General features: G+C 37.5%; 1 protein-coding gene across 1 annotated transcript in view; it reads right to left on the reverse strand.

The window, feature by feature from the left end:
• Positions 1-20,838, reverse strand: part of LOC130579258 (nesprin-1-like) — a 103,469-nt gene that overhangs the window by 50,713 nt on the left and 31,918 nt on the right. The window contains exons 24-37 of the mRNA XM_057375910.1: positions 19,945-20,091; positions 17,828-17,953; positions 16,157-16,333; positions 14,187-14,452; positions 11,402-13,562; positions 10,888-11,225; positions 10,095-10,239; positions 8,895-9,113; positions 7,809-8,071; positions 6,127-6,292; positions 5,735-5,890; positions 5,382-5,534; positions 2,876-3,058; positions 1,266-1,403 (exon numbers count right to left, since the gene is read on the reverse strand). Of these exons, the coding sequence (XP_057231893.1) occupies positions 1,266-1,403; positions 2,876-3,058; positions 5,382-5,534; positions 5,735-5,890; positions 6,127-6,292; positions 7,809-8,071; positions 8,895-9,113; positions 10,095-10,239; positions 10,888-11,225; positions 11,402-13,562; positions 14,187-14,452; positions 16,157-16,333; positions 17,828-17,953; positions 19,945-20,091 (4,638 nt within the window). The remainder of the gene's footprint in view (positions 1-1,265; positions 1,404-2,875; positions 3,059-5,381; positions 5,535-5,734; positions 5,891-6,126; positions 6,293-7,808; positions 8,072-8,894; positions 9,114-10,094; positions 10,240-10,887; positions 11,226-11,401; positions 13,563-14,186; positions 14,453-16,156; positions 16,334-17,827; positions 17,954-19,944; positions 20,092-20,838) is intronic.

Genomic DNA, 20,838 nt, shown 5'->3' on the forward strand with positions numbered 1-20,838 from the left:
AAGTATATTCTTTTTCTGCAAACTATTCAATCTGTACCCATTTGTAAGCCTATGATTAAGTTCTACTGATTTCCTGTAAGGCAATATTCTTAGTCCTGAATGTTTGCTGAAGTGCTTCATCTTATAGAGACTGGGAAACCAATGATTAAGTCATGAAACTTCAGCAGCTGTACTTACCAACTTAATTTTAGTGTTTTGCCATATACAGTTATGTGTAAAAATACAATATACGCAACCTGTAGAGAAGATTTGTTCTGGAAGCCTCTTGTACCTAACAGGAAATAGCAGAAAGCATTTGGGTGCAGTGTTATAGTAGGACAGGAGTCATTAATGCTGCCTAAAAATACACTGCAAAAGTATTGTGTGGGATGGCATTGGTTAAGCCTCAGATTTCAAGGCAGGGAAAAAAGCCATAGCAAAACCAAAACAGAAATTCTGTCTCCAGCTTTCCTCAGGATAAATTGCCTGGACGTTCCTAATCAGAACAGGAAGTGTGACAAACTACACTGCACTAACGTACGAGAACACAGCTGACAATTGAATAACGTATATATATAAACCATAATTTATGTAGTCTTATTTTGGTATCAGTTGTACATCATYATCTTATGAGGATTTGATTTGTTTCACATAGTCACAAAACACCAGGCACGCTGGAACCTTATCAAAACATCCCACTGATCTCACACGCATGTTCCACACACAGACACACACAGAACAAATTGCACAATTATACAGGGAGAGCAAATCACTCTGATGTGAAAAGTTCAGGAGGCAATTGGAAAAAACTCTTCCATTAGGTATCAGTTTGAGAATATTTGCTATGAAATTCATTAGATGAGAATAAAGAGTATTCCAATTCAGCGTAATGGAGAAAGAAAAAAAAACCCAAAGTGAAAATGATGCTGATTAACTAAAGCTTTTGAATATGAGCTGCCTTAAGGTGCTCAGTGTGATAGAATCACAGTGTACAATGTTCAGCCAAAAGCTACTGTGAAACCAAACCACCTGAGTAAACATGGAGACCTATTTTTAATAACTAAGTTTTATTCCACAATGTATCCCTATCTCAGTATTCAAAACAATTGCCCAAAAACAATTACTTATTTTTAAGGCTTGAGGGAACAGTCAAAGAAATCTAGCACTTCAGGATATTTTTTCCTCAAGGAAAGAAGGCAAAAAGAAGGTATAGAAGTAAAACTCCATTGCTTTAAAAATAATGGTTTTATACAGTGCCTTTTAAATTTCATTGCTCACATAATCACCTGGTAGGCTTTAAACTGATCACGAAGCTGAGAGGAAGAATTCCATGTTATACTACCATGTACTAGGATATTTGCTTTCTCAATCCATTTCAGTATGAACTCCAGCATCTCATTGTATTCTTCCAAGTGTGAAGCAGCCTGGATAAAAGAAAAATTTGCTTAAGCCTAATATGTAATTTTGTACATTTCTTAGAGAATGATAAAACTAATTTTTTTTTTTTTCACTGTTTTAACCTGGGGTCATTTCAACAACTTTTCCTTGCTGTTTTATATAATTTAATTACTTTTGCATTTATGGAGGTGAAATAGATCTGATTTCAGTAGTAAGATTATATATTTTGGGGAAAAAAAGGCACTGTAAAAATGATGGTCACACTGGGAGAGTCCACTGATGCTCAAGTATGTCCTTAGAGGGTATACTCCTTGAGTATATTTCAGACTCACATGTAAGTTCCAAATACTTCCACTCTCAGTCTGTGGCTCATTTTGTTATTTAAATAATGTCTCTTTCCACCACATCCTACAAACCACCTTTTTTTTTTACACAATTTGCTTTTTCCACTCAGTCATATTTCCAAAAAATGAAATGTTGCAACATTTCAAAATACAGGACAAAAGTTCTGCTTTCTGATGAATCCAATTTCTATTTAGCAAAGTACTCATAAATTCCAATTTTCTTTTCAGCAGGAGTAGTTTCACTGATGTTCATGAATTTCCTCTTTATAAAGGATGGATCAAATACCAGGTGACCAAACTTTGGTATTTGCAAGCAATTTTCAATACCTATCAKTTTTTATGATAAATGGATTTCTTGGTCCTAAACAAAAATATCCTAATGTTAAATCCRTCAACCAAATACCCTTGACTGAATTCTTACTTTGATAATAATTTTCTATCTCKTCTTAAAATCAATTTTTTAGAGGAAATGGAAAATAATATCTTGAGGTTATCCTTCTCAAGCCTTACAGAAGCATCTTTAGGCATGCAAAACGGAGAACTCATAATTTATCAGGGTATTGATGGCAGAACTCTATAAAATCCATTTCTTTGCTTTTAGCTAGAGGTTTTTTTGGGATAAGAACAATTAGGGGRAAAAAAAAAGARGAGAAAAATATCAGGGACTTTGAACCACAGGGGATGCACCTTCATGCGTGACAAAATACACATTATCAGACCCACTGCATTTAGGCTTTTCTATTGAATCTACAAGCTGTATTCACCCTCTGTGTATTGAGACTAGGGCAAAACAATTTTTTAAATTTTTTTTTAATGATACAAATACAGCTAACAGTGACAAAACAGAGACCCTGAAAAGCACGGGATTCTATTTCCTGGTGTGCTACTGTTTGTGAGATCCACAATCATTTTATGGTACCAAAAGAACTAAATAGCAGATGATTCATGCAAGGGGGTGTTAAAGCAGCATCACAGAATTATTTGGCTCTCTGATTTGACCTGTGTCTCTTAGGAATGTGATGCAAGCCRTGACTAATAATAGGCAGATGTGTCAAGGAATGCCCCTTCTGGCATAACTATAGGAAAATAAATGAGATGTTTGCACGCTCCTTCTGCTGCTGAAAGGGAAGAGCAGAAAGCATTTGAGGTCGTACCTGACTGAGCTTGGCTGCTCTGTACTCAGCCTGCCGTATGGTCTGCTGATGYAGTACAGTGAGTTTCCCTATCCTGTTAGCCAGCTGCTTAGCCAGGGGTGCGTTTTGCTCTGCAAAATCCTGGACTGATGCATCTAATTCCAACAGCTTTATATTGCAGCTGTCCAACTCTTCACCAAGGATCTAGACAGAAAAACAATGAAATCAGTGATCCAGGAATTGCTAGCTTTTTGGTTGATTATTTCTAGTTCAACTTGCAACTTTTACACCCCGTCCAAAGTCTCCGTAGGTTGTTCCATTTTTAGCAGGAAAGCAGAACAGCAGGATGTTTGGTCATCTCTTAAATATGTGCCATTACTCTTTCTTCTCTGACTTCCTCTCTGAAATGGATAACCGCTTTCCCTGMCACAGCCAAAGACTGAGTCACTTCAGTGGGACATTAACTGTTGTCAAGCATGTTTGTGTGTTTGTTTCTGAAATGAATAGTCAGCACAGACTGCCATGACAAGGATTTTTATTTATTGGAARAGGAGATTCTTTCATTGCTGTCTTGAAATATAATTTTATAAACTTCTAAAAATATAGTTACTCATTAATGGATTATGAAAACTTTTATGTTCATTTGAAACTTGTATTTTTATAGCATGATCTTGATGCACAAACAGTCTGATCATGCTAGACTGTTTCAACAGAAACAGAGTTTAAAATCAATTTTTCTTACCATAGCCACAAATATTTTGAAAAGGAGGCCTAGAAAGTTTTCCATGTTTCTCATAGATTTATAGCATACTTAACCAGACAGGTTACTGGTTATTTTTGTATTTGTTTTTCATAACTAAGATGTTAAAAATTAATTGGTTTTGTAACACAAAAAAAAATCAGTACAAAATCACAGAACAGATTATGTTGGAATGGTCCACACTGGGTCATCTGGCTCAACCTCCTTGCTTAAGCAGGGTCATCCTAAAGCACATGGCACAGAATTGCATTCAGATGGTTCTTGAACATCTCCAGGGAGGGGCACTCCACAGCCTTCCTGGGCAATCCACGGTCACTGCACAGTAAAAAAGCTCTGCCTCATGCTTGGGTGGAACTTCCTGTGCATCAGTTCCTCTCTGTTGCCTCTTGTTCCACTGCTTGGACAAACACTGTAGCCTCTCTCCATTCATTTTACAAATTTAAATTGCAACTATTCAGAACACTGCTCTAGCTACAGGTGCTTCAAGAAGTTACTTCAAGCTCTTCAGGCACACACATCTCAAAGAGTGTAAGTTACTATCAATCATTATGACAAATCAATATCATTCCACAAACGTGGCAACACAACTGTCTACATGCAGACACAAAGACAGATGTTGAACTGCTCCTCTAAATACAAAGACACATATTTCAGCAGGCATAAATAAACGTATTCACTACACATATTATGCACAATTTATACACTGATTGTGAGGGAAGGATCCATTTGACTYGGCTCACATGGATTTAAAACAGATTTTTATCTTAGCTTTTCACAATCAGTTTCAATGTTAATATAAAAATGTTTACTGCTGTAACCAAAGCCAACCCAATCTCAGGAGTGTCAGCCAGAAAAGAAGTTGGAACATWACTTCATCTCCAGTGACAGAGAGCTTTCATTTATGCAACATGGGAAAACGGATTTCATTGGCTTTCTCCCTTCTTACTAGAATCAAGGAGATACACCAGGGATACAGCTAAGTGACACTTCCTGCAAAGCAAACACTATTTTGGAACATCTGTATCATCTCATGAAATCAAAAAGATCATTTATGACATACSAGTCATGCTAAATCTTCTCCTACTTTGTATGCTTTCTTTTCAGTAATTCAGTCAAGCTTATCTTTGCCTAGTTAAAATAACCAACCAAGAAAAAAAAAAAAGCCTAAACCCTCAGCCAACTCCTCTCCTTTCTCTCCTCTCCCCAAAATCCCTTACTCTCATGTGATAATCCTAATTTGACCATTACAACTGCTGATCTTATTCTGAGATTAAGAAAATCTACAAAAAGAACCAAGACTCCTTTGTGCTACTCTTAACTGCCCCAGCAGTACTTAACCTCATTATTGAACCAAATTATGTGAGATGGACTACAAGTTAAGTAAAATCCTGTTGATCTATTCATGATAATTAATGATCTTTTCAGAACAGGCAAGGACAAGGAGCAGTTTGGAGGTCCTGAAGGCTTTCCCAGATTGGATGCATACTTGTTATTTAAAAGGAACCGTGAAACTTCGTCCATCTGACTTTAATGCTCAGCTACTTACTCCAAATTCTGTTACTCACTCAAGACCCTGTGTGGTCCAATTTGCAAAGAATATAGCTTAAAAAACCTAATATGTCAACCCTTATTTCTGTATAATTCTTCTGTTGAACTACATTAAAAAAATGCTCCTGCAAGTCTTAACAAACAATACTTTGGTAATAAGTGAGTGCCCCAATGAAGAAAAATTTATGGCATAACCACATAAGGAAAATTTTGTCTTACCTTTTGTTCAAGTTTAGCTTGTGCTATATCATTTGTTTTCTTTTTCAGTTTGGAAAGAATAGTATTCAGTTCATTTGCTATCCCCTGGATTTTCTGATCAAACTCTTGATTCAATGTTTTGACTTGCTGAGTTTCTCTTTCTTTGGTTTGAATCTGTCAACAACATGAATTAAATTCAGTAATCAGAAATCACTCATCCTTAAAGGAAATTCACTTTCATTTAACTTTTAAATCAAAGGATCAAGGTAATAAAACTATTCTGTCTCGCCACAGTGTGGCCACACCAGGATACCAAGTTATAAAGCCTAATGAAGGGCTAYAGATCTGTGAAACAGTTATCTACTGTGCTTTACCTGTTCCTGTACAGTTACGAGGGCCAGTCCAACTTCTGCTAAATGAAGAGAGAGTTCAGAAGGCAAAATGGTATAGAGCCCCAAGTATTTATTCTGTTGCTGTTCAGCCAGTTTTTCAACAGCCTGGCGATRAGTAGTAACTTCACCAAAGAGAGACTAATGACAGAAAAAACAATACTGTTAAGGACAATGAGAGTACATCATAAGTATCTTTAAAATAAAACATCACAGTCCATCACCTACTTCATGCTTTATGAATTTTTCTAGTGGGTTGCTCACTCATTAATACTGTWTTAATTTGATTTTTTGGTCATTTGGAAACTATTAACATTTCCTAACAGAATGAAATGGAAGTAAATATTGTGATTTAGAAATTGACAAATTTGGTATACCTGCAACTCCTGAAGTTGAATGTCCACTTCTGCATCAGGGCTTAATAAATATTCCTTCGTTTCCTGGATCCAGGACTTGACAATATTAATCTCTCCTTCAACCTCCTCACGTTCCTTCAGCTCCTGTTTCACCATCTTCATGCCTTTTTTAACTTTCTGTTGCATACTTCAGAAAGAAAGGAACAGTAACTATTTGTGAAGAATTAAGCAATGTCTAAAAACATTGTTTTGTCAAAAAATATTGAGTAATAATGATTAATAGCACCACATCCAGACAAATAAATCTAAAGAAATTAAATTTTTCATGTCCATGCTTTGGTTTTATGTGTTTGGACATCAAGCATGTAATTCTTTTGAAAAAATACAAATGTTTGCAATAGAGACCCCTACATCTGAGCTCATCACTGCAGACAGCCCTGATTGTCAGTGGAGGAAACAGGCAATTGCAAGGCATGAATTAGGATTATTCATTGCCATTCTACAAGAAACTTCTAAAATAGGTCAGAAAAATTACATGTTACACTTCTTTATTTCTCTACACTAATTAGAGAGCAAGACTTAACCTGTTCTGATGTTGATATCTACACTAAAATAACATGAGATAAATKTCACTCCTATTGATGGGATTTGCATTGGCAGAATACCCAGGATAAATTATGGATCAAATATCTGAACACAGTCTGTTGTCACACTTCCATTAAGACACAATTTTTGCACTTTCCTCAAGTACTTGGATCTCCTGTAAAAAATGACACCTCTGTGAAATGAGCATGTAGTTCTTATACAWGTGACAGGGAACTTACTTTGATATTCCCACATTTGATTTCTCTTTGCATAACCATTCATAGATGAATCATGCCTTATTTGCATGAGCAGGAGGTCATCACAGACCTATCTTAGAAACCAATTCTAAGTGAAAAATGGAACTGTAAAAGTGCTTAYATCTACATATTCTCTACAGGGATTGCTATTCTAATCTAATAATTTATACATGTAGGCAATAAACTTTGCACAGATTTGGTACAGGATTTACACTTTTTTCATTCTCTATCTCTTTTCCTGCTCTGGAGATCCACTTAATGGCATCTTAGTGTAGTTATGAGGTGGATATGTGTCATGAAAATGAACATAAACTTCTTGTTTCCTACATGGCAGGAAGATATTTTTGGATGTAGATAAACATTTGCATAGGCACAAGGTGAAATGTTAAGATATGCTTTCTTTGCATATGCYCTAAATTCCTCTGTAAATGTCATATAATACCTACTTTTGGTACCTATGTGCTTCAAACAAGGAAAACAAAGTGATAAACTAATTAAAAGAGGATTCAGAAAGATAAATGGTCACTTAATGCTGAGAGGCAAAGGAAGTTTTAAAAATCAGTTATAACTTTACTGCTTTAAAGTTTATGCAGCTTTTACACAAGTTCATATTATTATGCAAGGCAAGAAGTACATATTCTAAAATGCATACTCTTGATGGAAATAAAAAATAATGGCAGAGAAAGGTATTCCAAAATTAATACAAGTAATTTTCAATTAAAACTGATGCCATTTTTAAAATGAGTAACTAGTATTTATTTAAGCATGGTAATTTTAATAATATAAAGATGACAGATAAGCTCTTATTGATTAATTTTAAGATACCATTTTTCTAGTGAATCTTTTAAAATATTGCCTTACTTGTGGCATCGATCTTGCATTGCTTTGATTTCTTGCATAACTGGTAGCTCCTTCTGAGATGGAGGCTTCACTTCCACATCCTGCAGCATGTTAACAGCATGCTGCTTGAGCAGGCCCAAGGATGACAACTGGTGGTCCACCTCCACAAGGAAACTGCTGTGATAATCCAGGAGTTCCAGGAGCTCTGTCTTGGAYGCCTTTTCCACGGAGCTTTCTGGTAAGCGTCCTTGTAGCTGATCTATAGCTAGGGTAGCTTTCTGAATCTATGGAAAGAGAGTGTCAATAAGAAAATTACAAAAGAAGCTGGTGCAACTGACACAAAAAGGGATTAGACCCAGTACTRTACACTTAGATTCTGTAAAACTGTTGTGGCATAGGGCTTGTTCTTTACTGTGCCAGATCCCTTGCTCTTCACAGGGCATTAGGACTTCCTAAAGGGTTGTGGTTTTTTKGGGTTTTTTYTGTCCAGTTATGGGTGGCTCCTTGTATTTTTTAGCATTTATTATATTTATTGCCATACGACCTAGAGCTCTACCCTGGGGCACATCCATGTTTGGCTCAAGTCCTACATTTAACAAAATGATTATCCTCATTCCTAGAGAACCTGCCATCTGGGAATAATTAATAAACAAAGACAGATAAAAAGAGTCAGGTAGGATMTAAGGGGAAAAAGAGACATAGGATCAATGAGCAGTCATAGGCACTATCATCACTGCTTATGCTAAAGAAGAGGGAAGAAGAAGGGAAAAAAGTGTAATTTTGGTTGATGTAATTTAGAAAAGATGTAATTTAGGTTTGATGTAATTTAGAAAAGAACATCTGAGGAAAGGAAACAGAAGATTCTGAAGAAGCAACCAGAAGAAACCAAAACAACTCTGTATGTACTATACACGGATGCACACAGAAGAACAGTCCAAACTTTGGAGGCAACAATTCTAAACCTAGATCTTCCATGTGTTTTTCTAATCAAAGGAAAGAAATCAGTTATTCCTGCTTTAAGTTTTCTCTACCACAAGTCAATTAATAGGGWAGCATAATGAATGAAAAGTTATGTACAAGGGAGGAGTTACCAAGACTAGAATTTACCTTATCATTAAAGCCCTTCCATTCCTGCACTGCATCTTCCAAAATTTTTTCTTGTTCTTGGGCTACATTCCGAAGCCGTGTCCAGCGCTGCCAAACTGTTGTCATGGATCTACTTATAGATGCCTTACTGGCATCATTGCTGATTTTTTCCAGCTGTGAAGCCTTTTCTTCTAGGGCTGTTATCTTCTCATGGAAAGAATTCACTACGGACACGAGAGTCTGAAAAAGCAAAGGAGCYGTTTTTCTTTTCTACAGGACAACTCATTACTATTCAACATGCAGGTAGGGTCACCCCCACCCATTGCAGGTGAGGAGGAGGTACTGTATGTGAGTGGTGTGGCTAGGTCACACTTTATTTTTCATAGGTAGTATTTTAGCTACAGCTACTTGGTCCAAAATGCAAGTCCCTGGAAGAAGCAGCAGGAATCTGGTGCAATCAGCTTTTCCCTTCTTTAACAGCCCCTCAAAAAGGATGAAAATGAGCATTCARCATCCTTCTCATGGCAAAGACTAACTTCCAATATAGTTTAAAAATGAAAGAAGCAGTTCAGGTGTTTAAGTGTACATTTATGTCATGTTCATCTTTAATGATATTTTAGATGCCCAAGGATCTGAGGATATTCTCATATAGCTGTCAGACATGATATTACTCTTAGAGAGATTCTCAGTTTCTCAGAGACACAGCTGGCAGCATTTCTGAAGTGACACTGACTACCTATAGTAAGGCAACTGATTAGTACCTTAAACACAACAAGAGAAAGTAATTTTTTAAGCTACATTTCTCTTGCTTTTAGACTAAACAAGGTTTAATAATAAACTCCAGCTCTTCCTGTCCTAGTAAAACTGTTCCATGTGATCCAAAGCAGATGGATGTTTCTACTGGTCTGAGTTGCTTGCAGGGTATGTAATTTTGGGGCTCACAGAACCAAGGCTTTTAGGAACCTCCTGACTCTTTGCACTTCTSTAAAGTGATAGGCACAGAGACAACAAGCTGAAAAATGATTTAAAGTATCTTTCTTGGTCATCCCACAAATAAAATGTGTGTTTTGCACATTAAACATATCTTTGTGTGTGACACAGTTAAGTGCTACAGGTAAAGATCTTAAAACTCTATTCCTGTTAGCATAGGTAGGGATCTATGTAATACACATTCATTTTCACTAGAAAGAGAAGGATTTCATGCAATTATCAGTACCTTACCTTATGTGTTAGCAATTTCTCTTCTGCTTCATGAGAAGAAGCAGCTTTAGCTACTGAGAATTCAGATAATTTTTTCTCAGCCTCATTCATCACTTCAATAACCTTCTGTCTCGCTGTTTGGTATTCCTGCCACTCAGAAGCACACCTTAAATAAATACAGTTCCAGAAAGAACTTAATGCAATATAAAAATATTTGAAAATAAGAAATATTATTACACCTAGTTTTCAATGTAACTGCTTAGTTTTTCTGTTACAAAAAAATTCCTAGAAAAGGAAAGAGTATTGAGAAACAGCATGCAGAGATGCATATGCTCCTGATTATCAGCTTTTGCTACAGAAACCACAGCCAGGTGTTTAATAGCTTTTAGACTGCCTGTGTTGTGTTTTTAAGCTACCCAAACTTAGGGAATTCAGAACATTCAGGAATAATAAGTAATATAGTTATACTTGCTAAAAAGGTATTTCCTTTTAGTTTGAAAAATCTGTTTCAATTTCATTTGTTTCTGCATAGGCCTTGAGTCAGGTGAAATATGGGACAATCATTTCCTACTCTTGTTCTCCATGCTGTTCTATACAATTCTATCACATCTTCAAGATCATACAGTCAGTCAGGGGCAGAAGAGAAAACAGAGTCCAAGAGCTCTTAATTCCCCATATCCACTTCTCTTATAAGAAGTCCAAATATTTAAAAAACTTCAATTAATGTTCTCATTCTTTCTTTCATTACTATCAAGGTGATCTTAAAATGAAGGAAGGCAAAAAGCCAAAAAAAAAAAAGAATATAAGAATATACCTTTGTAACTGCTCTTGCTGGGTTTTGGCTTCTTGCTCTGTCCCTTTGGCCTTTTCCTCCAATGCAGCTACATTCTGCACCAGCTGTTCATTTGCTGTGGCTTGTATAAAGGGCCCTATTTCAGTTACAAGGCCTTGCAACTCTTTCAAATGATTATTGAACTGACTTTCCGTGCTGAAAAACTCAACGTGGTTCCTTAGATTCTCCTCAGAGTTCTCAACATCTAGACCATTTCTTGCTAAATGCAGAAATTCCTGAGCATCTTCCAGCCAGTCATTTGCTATCTGCATCACTTGGTAATAYCTTTGGCAGAGGCTATATACTTTATTCAAGTTGGCCTGAAATAAAAGGGAGAGTCATAAACATAAAATAACAGTAGCCTGTGTCATTTTAAAAACCCCAGAAAACAGGATTATTAAAATCAATCGTTTTGTGATGATTGCAAAGATCGAGCCGCAGAGCCATCATTTTCAGCTTTGTGAAAATAAGCTAATGACATTTAGGGTGCACTAACCTGTCTCGTGTGTATAGCTTCTTGAACTTCACCATCTARTTCTGCCAGCTCAGCAAGGGTGTTTTCCAGGTCAGCAGGTATCAGCTCCTTTGCTTTCATGTAGCGCTCTTTCTCTTTATTGCTCAGTGCATTCATTATTCTGAGGCTTGACTGCACCTCTTCCTGATGTATCTGAACCTTTCGGATTTCTTCTTGGATGTTTTGCAGTTTGAGGTCCAAACTTAAGGTTCCATTAAGTTCTGTTTTCACCCACCTCAACCAGTCGAGTGAGCGGCAGATTTCTGTCTTGAAGTCTATGCTCTGCACGAGTCTGTTCTCACATTCCATCACCGTGTCAGCGATGGCAGAATGCAAAGACTTCAGTTTCTCTTGCCAAGCCTGAACTTGGTGATTTGTTGTCTCATATGCAGATGAGTCAAGCTGAGGAGAAAGGGCTTCTAGATGTTCAGTTATTCGCTTCAGAAGACTTCCTGAGTCTTGCAAGCTGCCCATCAGAGAATGGAATATTTTCAACTTTTCTTCTATCGGGAGCGTTTCTTCATTTACCTTAATCTGCTCCTTTTTCACTGTCTCTAGCTGCGCTTCAAACTGCATACACATCTTCTCATGCTCCTGGCATGCTTCTATTGTGTCTTCCAACAGGTTGATTTTCTGTTCTATTTGCCTCTTCAACTTGTGATACAGTGAGGCAAGTTTTAGCATCTCATCTGGCTGCCAGGGCTGGCCAGTGCTTCGAAAGGCTTCCTTCTTCTGGTTCAGCTCATCCACAGCTGCACCGAGGCTCATCACTTCACCTAAGAGATCTTTGTATGCTTGCTGGAGTGACACAAATTCTTTGGCTGAAACAGCAGCTGGAGCTTTGTCCATGTTAATAAACTGGTCTTCTAGCTCAGTCAGAGCTTTACTTGTCAATTCAATCAAAGAGGCATAYTCTTTTCTGGCACAGATTGCTTCCTGAACCTTATATAATTTTTCTTTTGCCAGAGCAGTGACAATATTGAATTGCTGAGGGAGACTGCTAAGCTTTTCTTCTAGATAAGAATGATCCACTTCGTTCAGTGATGGTAGGACTTCTTGGCCATCTCTTTGCAGTGCAAGTAGCAGATTTTCATATTCTGGAGATTGCTCAAGAATCTGTTGATATTTTGCCAACTGGCTGTATAGCTCAGTGTCAGAATTCATTACATTGACTTCTGGAAACGTGACAATATCAGCTTGCTTTAGCCAGTGGCAAGCTTTATCCAAATCTTCTTTAAAATATTTCCTGGAAACAATGTTTTTCTCCAGTTCTARCAATCTCTGGTTACACTTTTGTAAAACAGTGTCATACACATTCTGTAGTTCTTGAAGTTTCCCTAACACTTCACTCTTCTCTTGATTTGTTGCTTCTTTCATTAAATCCCTTCCTTGAGCCCACAACCCTGTGACCTCATTTTGATAGGCCTTCAGATTAGCCTGGGTATTCTTACAAGTCCTGATTTGTTTATTCACATCTTCTGGCAAAAGACAGATGTGTTCTGGAAACATCACCTTCTTTTCATGCTGGTGAATTTGGTTTGTAGCCTGAAAGACTGCCATGAGAAACTGGGTCTTTTCAGACAGTGCCTTATTCAGGTGTTTTCTCCTCTGGCCAACCAGATCGCTGAGACAAGCCACATGGTGCTGTGCATCAGAAACKGTTCTCTGCAGTTCCTGCCTTTCATTGAGCCCTAGGTTGGTCATCACCCTGTCAGCATCCTTCAAAAGCATCTTCAGAACAAGCTGTTTGGCTTCAAGCTCACTGCAAATGGTGAGATGATCCATGAGAAGACTCTGAGCCATATCTGGAGGAGGGCTCTGTTTRAGGGCCTCTGAGACGGTAGGTTGCTGTTCCTCTGCCCATTCCATTAGTTCCTGAAGTCTGGAATACACCAAGTTKAGCTCTTCTAGGGTTGAAATACAAACTTGAATTTTCCGTTTGACGAGGTCTTCCAGCTGAGTCCAGCGTTGTTCAAAATGACTGAATTGCTCYTTCACTAATTCTTTGTCATCAAGATTCAGATGTTCTATCATCTTCTGTTTCTGATCTTTCAAATCTTCCAGAGCAAATCTCCTTTCCTGTAGTGCAATTGCCAGTTTTTGTAAYGCTTCAAGGTACACATTTGTACTTTCAGCATCAGATCTGTCAGCAAAATGGACAAGACAAAAATTAGTTTTTAGATCTTATTTCAGCACAGGCTTTTAAGAGACGTCAGGATTAATTATAAGCCCACTACATAATGAAATCAATATGATATAAAGACCTACAATTTTGGGATTCACTTGAAGGTAGCAGCCTTGAATACTAATTAAAAAGCTTAGCACTTATTCCTTTCCCTTTCCTCTACACTGTGGTCATCAGGCTGACAACAGACAYTTACATGAATATTTACAATTATAACATAAACATTGGCAATTATACATATATAACACAATATCACAATGAAAATGAACCATGAACTCATGAACCACCACAAATAAAAGACTTCAAATGAAAAACAGTTAACATTCTTGAAATACCAGGAAATGCTACACCCTGAGACAGGATCAATCAGTACTTGCCTTAAAGACAAACACTGATGATCTGGCRTCTCAAACTCTCTTTATCTCAATAGAAATTATTAATTGCCTGATAATGARTAAGGCAGGTGTGCTTTTAACTGAGCGTGCAAAAAGGGGTTTTTAGTGGCTCCCACTTAGAGACACTCTGTAAACAGYTCTTTCAGCATATATGCAGTTTGCTTTGTGCATGCCACTTCTTTTTTACCTCGCCAGGTTGTCCCATTCTTTTGTGAGTTTTTCAAGGAAAACTTCAACTACATTCATCCGGTCATGGTAATCCCTTGTCCTCTGCAGATCCTCCTCCCTCTGCATGAGCAAACTATGTGCCTGAAGGCAGAGGTCCAGCCACTGGTTGCTCAGTTCTCCTATTTCCTTGTGTTCAGGTGATTCCTGTCCTTGGGTTAGTTTGTTCATCTTTTCAGTCACAGAATTAAGAGCTGACTGCTTAGACTGCAATTTCTGACTGAATTCCTGAAAAAGATACAAGYAAAAACCAAAGTAATAACATGCATTCAAAATTATAAAATGGAATTKAAATAAAGACACTGAGATAAATTAMTTGTATATGGACTAATTRTCTGCCCAGGCARACGATCTGCAGAAATAAATTGGAAATGTYTTCACTCCTCTCCAAACCCTCGTCTCTGTCTTCTCACATGAAGACAAGTGAGTAATGGATGCTAATGCAAACCAGAGGAGTTTCCAGGTTCCAGTGATAAACAGAATTTGTGATCCAGTCACACCCTRTTGTCCAGTCTTCTGGACTAGCAGAGCTCCCACCACACACTAAAACATGCAAGATAGTCTGAGTYTCATGGGAATAATTCATTTTACCAGTACTGTTACTAGCTTATTTTTTTACTTTTTCATTAGAGACTAAAAATAGGAAGCAGAGTCCATGAGTCAGTGAGCCTCCATATCTGYACTTTGTGTTGTTCCTACTTCTGTAACAGCAACTGTTAGCACTGTGATTATTGAAACAAAACCATGGATTACCTAGGCACGATTGCTATCTGAGMTAATAACTAGCAACTAAAAGAGTTCATCTACACACACAATTCTTACCAAAGAAGATGTCAGAGAGATCCCAAAAAGATGAATACACTATATACCRACAAATAAAATGAACCAAATATTTTACAGCCTTTACAGACTGTCTAAGTTATATATAATMTTTTCCTAAATTCTAGTTCCAGTAGCTGTAACTACACAAACATCCCCAGCTCCAGTTCTGCCTCACTTGTCTTCATGACTGCTTCAGAAGGAGCTTGGCATCTTTCCTTTACCAGGGCAAATCATTGGAAAAAACACACCTTGTGCCACATCTAACAGTACAGCAGGTGTCTCCCTTTCATTATAATCCAAAGTACCTTTCTTTGAAATAGTGAAGAAATAAAGACTCCTTCTTCGTGCTGGACTCTAAYGATAGCTGATGTAACAGCTTTCAGTCCAGATTGCACTGAAGCATCTTCAAAGGTTTTGACTTTGTTCCAAAGCGTGAGTGGAACAGACATGGAGAGGAAGTGCTGTTTACTTATCACCTAACTCTTGGCATATCAGAAAAAAAATAAAGGCAAAGTCTAGACCAAAAATGCAAACCCCATGTATTTAATAATTTAATACCAAAATTATCTTTTGGTTAAGTCACTGGTTATGATGTGTACAGAATGGTCATAAAAGTTCTCTCTTCTGGAATGAATGAGAGAAGGTCTGAAGCATTTGTTTCATTATTTAAACTGACAATGCCTATTCTTAGAGATCAGCAACATCAAACAGTTTCCTTGACTARTTTTGAAATACTTCTATTTATAAACATAGAAACAGAAAACATAGAATTTAGCTAGCACAATTTACAAATCGTATCTCAAGGTCCACTGTGATCAGCATTTAGTCTACTCTAAAAGTAAAGGMAAATCAGACCAGTAGGTTGAAAATTGTCAATAATTAAAAAAAAAAAAACAAAACCAAAAGCAGAAAAATACTTGAATACGGTTTTCTGCTCTCTGAATCACCCTGTAGCATCATTAAGGCAAGACTCCTCTAACATCTCTGCTCTTGCTCAGAGCATATTAGCAAYTGCATGCTATATACATGTGCATATAATAGAAATTACAAAATAGTATCAGCCACAGGATGAACTCTTCCATACCTTCTATTAACAAAAAGTCTCCTTACCTTAACCTGGAGTACCATATTCTGGGCAATATTTAGCTCCAACTCTGCYCGTCTCCTTTTTAAATTCTGTAGTTGTTGATCCGCATCCTGGAAATATATCCAGAGCTCAGCCTTCAGTTGTTTGATCTCTTCCCAACCTTGAGACAAATACTGGGAGTGCATTATCTGTTGCTCAATCTAGCAAAAACAAATGAAAAGGAGAAGGAATGCTTTAATGCATCTCTTTTTGGAGAATGGAGGATGAATACCACTCTTYCTCTGAGCACAATACTGTACTAAAGCAATTTTTGCACTACATTCTGAAGGGGATAATATTATCCACAAAAAGAGTCTTAACCTTCAAAGCCACAAAAATTGTACCTAACAAAGAAAATCTGTGTGGAAACAACAACAACTGCAACAACAACAACAACAACAACAACAACAACAACAACAACAACAACAACAACAACAACAACAACAATTAACTATCATTCACCCAGAAGCAAATGTATTGATGAGCGTGTGTATTTCAGTGTTTTCATTCCTCTGTTAAAGCTTAAATTAATTGTATAATTTAGTCTACTGCATATAAGAATATTGTTAGACTGTGYCCTACATAAAAGTTTCAACTAAACACTTCCATTTAATTTGCTTAGCCCAGTTATTTTGCCTATATTCCTTTTTTAAAATACCAGTAAGAAGAATGCTTACCAGATCTGAGCCCATCAATCCTCTTACACCAATAGTGACACAGCTGCTTTTGCTCTAAATACAGCAGTCGGTGCCTTTAAGATTTAGACACTCAAACAGCTTAGTATATCTCAGCACTATACCATCTGTGATTTCTTTAAAATGTTTCACTGCATTATATGTCAAAGGAGAATCTTACTCTGATGTCTGGGTTGTTTTTCAGCCATTCAATACTTGGACTGCCACATTTTTATGCATTACTTGGATTTGTACAGTTTGCTTCTCTGATATGGAGTACTATTACTRTATATATTAGATTTTTTAACTCTTGTTAGAAGTAGTTTCAAAACTTTGGGTGTGTGTCTGTGTAAGAGAAACTAAATTTTTGATGTTTACAACAGGAGGAATGCTCATAATGTTTCTTTTCCAATAATTTATGTTTATAGTTCTATTGTAAACCTAAGCATTAAGTTACTTTAAAATTTAAAATTGAGGTACATTTCTATAAATAAATATGCTGAAATAGATGCACTTTGATTCATGAATTGAACTATAATATTTTTGATGATGATTATGATTAATATAGTATGAATATATGAATATGGGCAAATACAAAGAGTAGTCTATTGTTGAGTAAATAATAAAAATAAAATACATTTAAGATTTAATAAAATACAGAGAAGATTAGACTTGTGTTTTTTGAAAAGAGGTAACTTGGATCAGGTTTTCTTCCACAGAATGTTATTTCTGTGGCTTCAGACCAACATCTTGTAACATTACCTAAGTACCTTTAGCAACCTTAGAGTGTGTCTTTGTACTWGAATCAGGATGGCAATGTATGGATTTAATAATTTTTAAAAAAGCAGAAAAACTATTTCTAAAGAAATACTGTAGATGAAAGTAAACCATTACCCAATATGACCTTTTTAAAAGAGAACAGATCAAGGCAGTTAAAGCTCTAAATAGGATTAAAAATGGGTTGTTCTGGTTATCTTGTACCGTTTGTTTTGTTTGTTGAATGTCTGCTGCCGTACTCTTCACTGTGGAATCTGAAAGATCACACATGGAGCACAGAAGATCCAAGTAGGTATTGGCCTGCTCCTGCAGAGCCCGAAAATGTTTAACCTGAGGGAAGACAACCCACACATAAACTCTGAGACTGGAAATAATACCTTGTTCCATTACATTTTAGTACTTTTACTGTACCTTATTATTTCTATAAAATTAAACATAGAAATAAATTATTTTATTAGGTAAGGCTGTTATGTTATAATTATGGAAAGGAGTAACCCCTTAAAACTTTAAATTACCAGGTTACCAAAGCACTTAGAGATATATGAATTAGCTAGCTTATTTCTTGGATAGAAACACGCAGTCTCAATAAGGTGACTGACTTTCCCATTGTGAATGGTAAGCAGGGCTTTATGGGATTATCAAAGTGTCCTGTTCCTAGAAAAATTTCCAGTGTCTGATAGACCATGAGAAATTCAGCCTAGTGGCACAACACACTTTTTTGCACCTTCTGGAAACCTTCCAATGTCCCCAGTATTTGTGATTAGCAAGATCATGCATCAAGGGTTCTCGCTCTCAGCATTGCCTCTAGGAGCTCACCTCTCCCTATGAGGATTCCCTTTTCCTACAAGAATATTATTATATGAGTGCTAACAAGCAGGGCAACAACGTATCTTCTAGAGTCCCCGGGGAGGAGGATGAGTGACAACCTAATGTACAAGGCCAGTAGTGGGTCCTTGCAGGCAAAAACTGAACAAAACWATGGTGCATCCTTTTGGCAACCCCAAAGGATTGTACCAGCAWGAACACAGTGCACAAGCTGTAGTGCACTTATTCTCCTGTACTTACACTCATCCAGCTGTCCCTGATGTATCTGGCCCAATTTCCCTCTTCCTCATTTAAAGAATATGGGCAAACTGACACATTCAGCAAAGGGTTCTGGGGATACGGGGCAGTACTGTGTGGCAGTTTGGCAGTCTGAAGGAATTCTTCCTAAATAAGGGAAACCGTTTTTCACACTAAGAACAATCAAGCACAGGAACAAGTCCCTAATCCTCAGAGATGGTTAAGGCCCTCAGCACACCAAAGGGCTCTGCAGCCTCAATCACCCTTCTCCACCTCCTCAGGGTTTGGTCACCTCTGCTTAGGGCCATCCCTGGCTCAGCCCAGCTGGGACCTGACCACCAGAAAGGCAGAGAGAAGCCCAAGAGCTGCGTCTAAAGTCAGTCCCTCACCCACCTATGGATCTTACCTGAGCTGCACCACAGGTGCATCTGTGCCTGGCAGATCCTGCTGGCCTTGCCTTGCTGCCCTGACCCACTGCCTTCACTTGGGACTGGCCTCATCCCTACAGACTCACCTGGTGACCACCAGCTGGGGAAATGACATCAGGGGGACTCTGCTCCCCTAACATTTGTGCTGCAGTTCTGCACATCATGTGGAAGGTGCTGCCCTGCTGGTCTCACTGTGTCACTCCCTGCTTCCCCTGTGGGTCTGCCATCTCTAGTATCTCAAAATCTCTGTTAAGCCAGATGATGGACGAGAAAGCCCTCCCGAATTCCAGCATTTTTACCATCATACCAGCGTAATTTAAAAACAAGGTACAAATCCAATCCAAGATGCATTGTTACTAAGTATAATCAAGAAGAAATTAAATCATTCTTAATGGTCAGTGTGGGCTACAGGTTGTTCCAGGCTCTTAGACAAAAAAACTGTTTTAGTTGCCTGGTCATTGACTCTGACTCCATGGTACTGCGAAACCAGGTTTCATAAGGAACATAGTAGACAGGTGGGCAACTGGACAAGCAGAAAGACACAACCATTCTGTTACACACATCTATGGAGTATCTGAGCAGATTTATCTAACTAGGCAACACTTTTAAGGTGTTTCCAACTAAGCAAAGCTAGCAAAAGTCCTCTTTGATTTTTCACCTAGAGTTTTTTTTTTTTTCATTCCAGGTATTCCTTTTGGAGTTGGGAATGAACAATGAGGCTACAAAGTTTTCTGAGAAGGCTAGAAAATATCTAATATCTAGAAATCTAAATCTCTTATCTGAACTTACCTTGTTAAGAATAACTGAGCTWTTCAAGTGCTAAACTTTTACCTGTTTTACTGCATCTGCCAGGCTGAAAGGTGTCCAAGTTGTCGGCTTTAGCTCTGACTGCACTGTAGACAGCCAAGTCTGGCACTGTTGTAGAGTATCCTGATGATTAACATGCTTCTGGAGCTCATGTTCCAAAGTCTGGTAAACCTAAACCAAACGTTTTGTAAGTTCATCACATTTTCAAACACCACCACTGTCTCTCTTCTCCTACCTTGAAAACTGCAGGTAAAGCAGAATTATTACAACTGTGGTTGTTTTATCCCTTGTACATAAAAATACCGAATGCTGAAAGCTCCTTAAGCTCTCATTGCACCTTGCTAACATGTGAAAAAGATGGGCAATATTTAATACGCAGCTTCTGAACAGAAAAGATAAAGATGTAAATGAAGAGCCTGCTCTCTTATTTATGTATTCTTAGCCAACATTTTTTCGATTGACTTTGTATAAGGTTTTTTTAGTTTCTTTTAGGGGTTGTTTTGTTTAGTTTTTTGGGGTTTGGTTTTTTTTTGTTTTGTTTTGTTTTGTTTTGGTTTTTTTTGTTGTTGTTTGTTTTTTTGACTGCTGGCTTGATCTCCTAATTGGTTTAACAGAATGACCCAGCCAGCCCTTCTTAACTGTATATTCTGGTTTTAATAAGAGAGACRGTATTTCCTAGCACATACTTTAGACCTGTTAAAATTCCTATGCAAGCTATCAACTCTAAGACTGCTATTTTCTCCCTAGTTTCCAAGTTATGAATAGTCTATTTCTCTTTTGCCGCAGCTGCTCAGAAGCRAGTTTAACATAAAAGTAGTGAAGATGTGGAGAGATTAAGGTAAGAACTGATAGACCAGTMGTTTTGTTGGCTGCAAGGCAACATTTGGATCACAAGGAATTCAATTGTAGCACAGGAAT

This window comes from Malurus melanocephalus, unplaced genomic scaffold, assembly GCF_030028575.1.
Source record: "Malurus melanocephalus ecotype Western Australia unplaced genomic scaffold, MMel_1.1 scaffold_264, whole genome shotgun sequence".
Taxonomy (NCBI): domain Eukaryota; kingdom Metazoa; phylum Chordata; class Aves; order Passeriformes; family Maluridae; genus Malurus; species Malurus melanocephalus.